The sequence below is a fragment of the Hordeum vulgare genome, chromosome 6H, assembly GCF_904849725.1.
Source record: "Hordeum vulgare subsp. vulgare chromosome 6H, MorexV3_pseudomolecules_assembly, whole genome shotgun sequence".
Lineage (NCBI taxonomy): Eukaryota > Viridiplantae > Streptophyta > Magnoliopsida > Poales > Poaceae > Hordeum > Hordeum vulgare.
The window spans coordinates 45,250,769-45,257,285 of NC_058523.1; the positions used below are offsets into that span (position 1 = coordinate 45,250,769).

Consider the following 6,517-nt stretch of genomic DNA (forward strand, 5'->3'; position numbering starts at 1 on the left):
TGGCAAACAATCTATAAGGGATTGACAACCCCTTCATAGCGTTGGGAGCAAGATCTTTGTGTTTTGTGCAGGTACTTGTGATACTCCTTCACTGGATCGATACCTTGGTTCTCAAAACTGAGGGAAATACTTACCACCGCTACATCGCCCTTTTCGCTTTGAGGGAACACCAACGCAAGGCTCCAAGGCCATGGGGGAATCCTTTGCATATTTGCCTAGGAAGTCCCTAAAGGCGTAGCCGTAGCAGAAGGATTCCTGGTGCCGTTGCTGAGGAGAATCAAGACAAGAATAGTCTCCCATCAGCACGCTTGTTTCTGGCGCCGTTGGAAGGTCTTTTGTTGCAGTAGCAATGTGTAACCGACATTGTGTAACCTTAGTATCCCTGGTATCTATACAAACCAGAGGTTTTTTGTCCGTAGGGCAGATTAAGCTCATTACTCCTAGGGTTTATACCACAACATGCGATCTCGAGATATATCAACTGTGTACTTTGTACTCCACCATCAATATAGTAAGAGCAGGGCGTAGGGTTTTACCTCCATCAAGAGGGCCCAAACCTGGATAAACATCCGCCTCCCTTGTCTCCTGTTACCCATCGATCCAAGATCCACAGTTGAGACCCCCTACTCGAGATCCGTCGGTTTTGACATCGACAGTGGGCACCTTGGTCACCACCCCCGCCACCACCAACGCGTGCAGCGCCGCAATGGTCGCCAATCCACCTCTAGCAACCACCACCCTACGTTAACCTCACCATGGACGACAAGGACGTGGACGGACACCTGAAGACGGCGGCGGCATCGTATAGGGCACGCCGGTGACAAATCTGTCTTTTATGTTTTATTTAATTTTAACTTAAGTTTAGATGTGTGTCCAGGGCTTTTGTGGACTATTTTAAGTTTATTGCAAGTTTTTAATTAAGTTCATTGCAAGCTTTTAATTAAGTTCATTGCAAGTTTTCTAATTGTGCGCTTTTTTTCTTCAAAAAATGTCCAAACAGAATAAGTTTGAGATGCAGCGGGCGAGTTGGATGTACAACCGACGTACGTTCAAAACCGGTCATTTTTTGAACCGGGCTTTCCCCTTTTCATTACTAGAATGGAAATACAAAGTCTTACAACGGACCAAAAAAAACAAGGTAGGGAGAAAAGCGATTTCAAAGCACTACTAGAAAACCCATCATGTTTGCGCGTCATCGAAACAGACGTTATGGGACGAAAACCTAGACAACACGAAGAGTTAAAGTAGACCTATTACAAACTTAGGCAACCAACCGTACATCAAAAGTCGACGAGACGATCATATTTTCTGTAGCAAAGTAGAAGCGACTGCTGTTGCAGTCTCCAGATCGAGAGACCAAACGTTCCAAATTAACTTTTGTAGCGATTCCTTTTTTAGACCGACGGTAGCGTTTCCATATTATCGATCGAGTTCTATTATTTTTTAGAGAAATATCGATCGAGCACGAACACTCGTGCGCTCGATGGCCTTAACTTATTTCCAGATACAACGTGTAGGATTTCTTTTTCTTTTAAAATTACTAAAACATCTATATATAAATTTTGGGGCCTCCTAAAATTGTGAACCCTCTGCGGGCCGTATATTTTGTACCACTAGTAGCCTGACCCTGCATGATATATAGAAGCACATCATTTAATATGATACAGTGTCATGATATGATACTCAACTTTTTTTAATTTAATTTTATGCCACATCATCAAAATTATATGCATGATTCTACCTACTACCTCCGTCCAAGTGTATAGGGCATGCACGTAGTTGTAGGTTGTCATTTAACTAGCTAAATATATATTATACTTCCTCCGTTCCTAAATATAAGACATTTTAAATATTGCACTATGAACTACATACGGATGTACATAGACATATTTTAGAATATAGATTCACTCATTTTACTCTGTATGTAGTCTCCTAATTTAATCTCTAAAAGGTCTTATATTTTGAAACAGAGGAAATATATGATAAAATTACATATTCAGAAATTACATTCCCACATGAATTTAATGATATATTATTTATTACATATAATATATATTTAGCTAGTTAAATTAACAACCTAAAACTACGCGCATGTCCTATACACTTGGACGGAGGTAGTATGATACTCCCATTACAACGAGCCTTACCCGAGAAGAAAAACCGAATTCCTTTTACTTTTTTGCCATTAAAGAACTGAGAGAGTTGGTGAGTTGGTGAAGGGAGGCAAGACTTGACCCAGAGCATGCATCTACGTGGAGTCCTCGGTGGGTCCAGGCGTCATCACGGCCACGTGGCGCCCTCCCATTTGTCACAACCCCGCCGGCGAGCCTCTGATTGGCCGGAACAACCCACGCCACGTCCCAACGCACGCATCCCCGACTAGCCCACGCCTCCACCGTCGCATCCCCCATCCAACCCCATCACAGCCGTCCAACCCCCCTCCCCTTTCTTATACCCTCCTTCCGATCCCTCGCTTCGGTACCACTCCAGTTGTTCCGGTTGCGCTTGCAGAGAGATCGGGTCGGGGAGGAGGAGGAGGATGACGGGAGGGCGCGCGGTGCTCTTGCTGCCGCTGCTGCTGGTGGCCTCGGCGCTCTTCGCCCAGATCCACGCGTCGGATCCGGTAATTTATCTCTCCGTCGCTGCGTGCTGTTCTTCGCGGCTCAGTTTTTGGGCGAGATTTGTGATGGTTGGCTTGGGTTTTTGCAGTTGTTCCACGAGTCCTTCGACGAGGGCTTCGAGGGGAGCTGGATCGTCTCCGGCAAGGAAGAGTACTCAGGTAATTCTATGATTCTGCCGGTCTTGTGTGGACTGCGTGCTCGCCTGGTTCGGATCCCTGGGAGATCCGTGGGCGTAGCGGAGCTCTGAATCTGATCTGCTAAGGCTGTGAGACGCTTCTGTGTGGAATTCGATTCGAGTGTGGAGTCGAGGTAGTGATGATGAATTAGGAGCGAGGCGGTTAGCTGCTCAGCTGTCGTAGTGTCGTGAGATCCAAAACATGACATCATTGGTGCGGATCTGCTACGCCATCCATATATAGGAACATCTAGTATGTTTTGCGAAGGGAAACGACTATCTTCATTCGAAGATGAAGATATTTAGTATGCTTAGTTGAACTGGGTTTGAAACATGTAAGCAGCTGTGTCCACAATTATACCAGTAGGCCCATGAAGAGTTAATTGGAATTTTTCTCTATGTAGGGTTCCCTTGCAAGCATTTCCCTCTCCTCATCAACCATCTGAAATATTCATCATATGATAGAAGCATAGCGTAGTGCTTAGCTCTTTACTACCTAGCAATTGTCTGCACAATTACATCAATAACCCCATGATTCTGCATAGAGTTGATTAAAAACTGTTGCTCCAAATGATAGAAGCAAAATTCAGCGCCTAGCTCTTAACCACCTTAATAGACTTGATTCTTTGATCGGTATTCTGATAATACCAATGGAACGAAGTATAGCTATTAGTAGATGCCATCTGTAAAATCATGTACTCCCTCCGTTCCTAAATATAAGTCTTTTTAGAGGTTTCACTAGGAGACTACATACGGATGTATGTAGACATACTTTAGAGTGTAGATTCACTCATTTTGCTCTGTACGTAGTCCCCTAGTGAAATCTCTAAAAAGACTTATATTTAGGAACGGAGGGAGTAATTTGCAACTTTTGTCATATTGTTCATTGATGTTTGTGCCCTATTATTTCCCTACTCAAGGTAGGATTTCTGTGTTAAACCTAGCCTGTTGTTCTTTGTTTATCTGCTTTGTTTCCTAGGTCTTTATTGCAAGTTTTGCTGGTCAGCTAGTTGTCTGTCCAACTCTATTTCCTGTCAAAATTTGCTGTTCTACCAATACTTTTTGTACAGCACTTCATGGATGAATTTTTGATATAAATCTGTCATGCAGGTGTATGGAAGCACGAGAAGAGTGATGGCCATGAAGACTATGGTCTCCTTGTTAGCGAGCCAGCCAGGAAATATGCCATAGTCAAAGAGCTTGATAGCCCTGTTACTTTGAAGGATGGGACAGTTGTCCTGCAGTTCGAAGTGAGGCTTCAGAATGGCCTCGAGTGTGGAGGTGCTTACCTTAAGTACATTCGCCCTCAGGAGGCTGGATGGGATGCCAAGGAATTTGACAATGACACTCCTTACACAATTATGTTTGGTCCTGACAAATGTGGTTCAACCAACAAGGTTCACTTCATCCTGAAGCACAAGAACCCCAAGACTGGCAAATATGTTGAACATCACCTCAAGTCCCCACCCTCTGTCCCATATGACAAGCTCTCTCATGTCTACACGGCTATCTTGAAGCCGGATAACGAGGTCAGAATTTTGGTTGATGGGGAGGAGAAGAGCAAAGCAAACTTCATGTCCGCTGACGATTTTGAGCCAGCACTTATTCCATCAAAGACTATTCCTGACCCTGACGACAAGAAGCCAGAGGACTGGGACGAGAGAGCTAAAATCCCTGATCCAGATGCAGTGAAGCCTGATGACTGGGATGAGGATGCCCCAACAGAAATTCTGGATGAGGAGGCCACCAAGCCAGAAGGATGGTTGGATGATGAGCCTGAGGAAGTTGATGACCCAGAGGCTGCTAAGCCTGAAGACTGGGATGATGAGGAGGATGGCGAGTGGGAGGCACCAAAGATCGATAACCCCAAGTGTGAAGAGGCACCTGGATGTGGTGAATGGAAGAGGCCGATGAAGCAGAACCCTGCATACAAGGGCAAGTGGCATGCACCCCTGATTGACAACCCCAACTACAAGGGAATCTGGAAGCCCCAAGAAATCCCCAACCCTGAATACTTTGAGCTTGACAAGCCTGACTTTGATCCGATTGCTGCTACTGGAATTGAGATCTGGACAATGCAGGATGGCATCCTTTTTGACAACATTCTAATTGCTGATGATGAGAAGGTAGCCATGTCTATCTTGGAGAAGACATGGAAGCCTAAGTTTGTTGTTGAGAAGGAAAAGCAGAAGGCTGAGGAGGCTGCAGCAGCCGAGTCAGAGGACCTTTCTGAGTTCCAGGTAATTCATTCTTCCGATGTTTCCGTTACATTACATTTGCCCTTCATTGTGTTGCTGCATGCATGTTATGGCTAACTAATTTGGTATGTGTAATGCAGAAGAAGATCTTCAGCGTTTTGTACAAAATCGCCGACATTCCGTTCTTGGAACCATACAAGATCAAGATCATTGTAAGGACCAAGAACCTTTGTCTCCTCTGTTCAAACGGTCCTGTGCGTTCTCTGAAAAATGACATATAATCTCTCTTTGTCTCTCAGGATTTAATTGAGAAGGGAGAGAAGCAGCCCAACATTACAATTTCGATTTTGGCCTCAGTTGCTGTCATCCTTGTTACTGTGCTCTTCAGAACCATTTTCGGTGGCAAGAAGGCAGTGGTATGTTATATGTTATTTTCCGACATGTGCCATTGCTGTATTTCTTAAAACCTGAGTCAAACGACTGACCGCAACTTCTGCTTCTTTCAGGCACCTGTGAAGCCCGCTGCTGTGGTGAAGAAGCCCAGTGCCACGGAAGCCGATGCCGCCGGAAGCAGCGGTGACAAGGAGGACAAGGAGGATGAAAAGGATGACACGGCTGCACCACGCAGAAGGTCGCGAAGGGAGACGTAGGCCAGACCTTCACATTTTCGGACGTCTCGGTCCTCGCCTTTTTGTGAACTCCTCGAGTGTATAATCGAACAGTCTTGCCGCCGCTTCAGCTGCTACCCCTAGTTTTAAGTCACTAGAATCTACGAGCCGGTGAAGCTTTGTGTTGTTTGTGTGATGTCCTGAATCAGCTAGAAGTGATTTTCTTTTTCTTTTGTATCAAATGAAACTTGAAAGGATCTTTTGATATTTAGATGATGTTCATTTACTCAGTGGCGATTGTACCTGGTTAAATCACAACGAGTCTAGGGCGGCTCAGTTTACTTTCCTGGACCGATGATGCGCCCGGATGTCTTTTTATACGAGGACTATGGAGGACGGTCTCTTTAATTCAAAGGATTTTCAAAACACGGGAATACCAAAAAAAAGGAGTCATGTCTGTTGAGTAAATAGGTAATTTTTTGATTAAATTAATTCATGAAATAATCACTATCATAATATTGATTAGATTGATGAGATACTGAGGGCCAGACTAGCATGTACTATATATATATATAAGTAACATAAACACGAGCCGGATAAATAAGTTATAACCTTTGGTCGGCTAGTTGGTCTTCACGAGACGGTACAAGTTATAACCTTTGATCGGCCAGTTGGTCTTCACGAGACGGTACGTCAGCTGGTGAAGACATATCGATGACAAAGGCGACCCAGACGTAGATGAAGTAGACGAACGGAGGCGAGCAGTCGCGTAGTCGCTTCCAAAAAAACCTAATCGCCCCTCTTTCATAGGATCCGGAGAGGCGGGTTTTCGAAGGCCTGCTCTCCCGTCGACCGTGTACGCTGTGAACAGGACAGAGTCGTCTGCGGCATTAGCAGCAAAAGAAACGAGCGCGT

The 6,517-nt window shown here is 44.8% G+C and overlaps 1 protein-coding gene across 1 annotated transcript; it reads left to right on the top strand.

Annotated features, from left to right (window-relative positions):
* The first annotated feature begins 2,427 nt into the window (after positions 1–2,427).
* Positions 2,428–5,885, top strand: LOC123405258 (calnexin homolog). The gene is made up of 6 exons (XM_045099016.1): positions 2,428–2,623; positions 2,710–2,779; positions 3,907–5,036; positions 5,135–5,206; positions 5,294–5,410; positions 5,501–5,885. Exons 1-6 carry the CDS (start codon positions 2,540–2,542, stop codon positions 5,642–5,644), a joined length of 1,617 nt encoding a protein of 538 aa, XP_044954951.1. The 5' UTR covers positions 2,428–2,539; the 3' UTR covers positions 5,645–5,885.
* The last annotated feature ends 632 nt before the right edge of the window (positions 5,886–6,517 follow it).

Coding starts and splice junctions, on each gene's coding strand:
- LOC123405258 (XM_045099016.1), top strand. CDS start 2,540: ATGACGGGAGGGCGCGCGGTGCTCTTGCTGCCGCTGCTGCTGGTGGCC. Junction 2,624..2,709: donor AGATCCACGCGTCGGATCCG/GTAATTTATCTC, acceptor GGGTTTTTGCAG/TTGTTCCACGAGTCCTTCGA. Junction 2,780..3,906: donor CGGCAAGGAAGAGTACTCAG/GTAATTCTATGA, acceptor TCTGTCATGCAG/GTGTATGGAAGCACGAGAAG.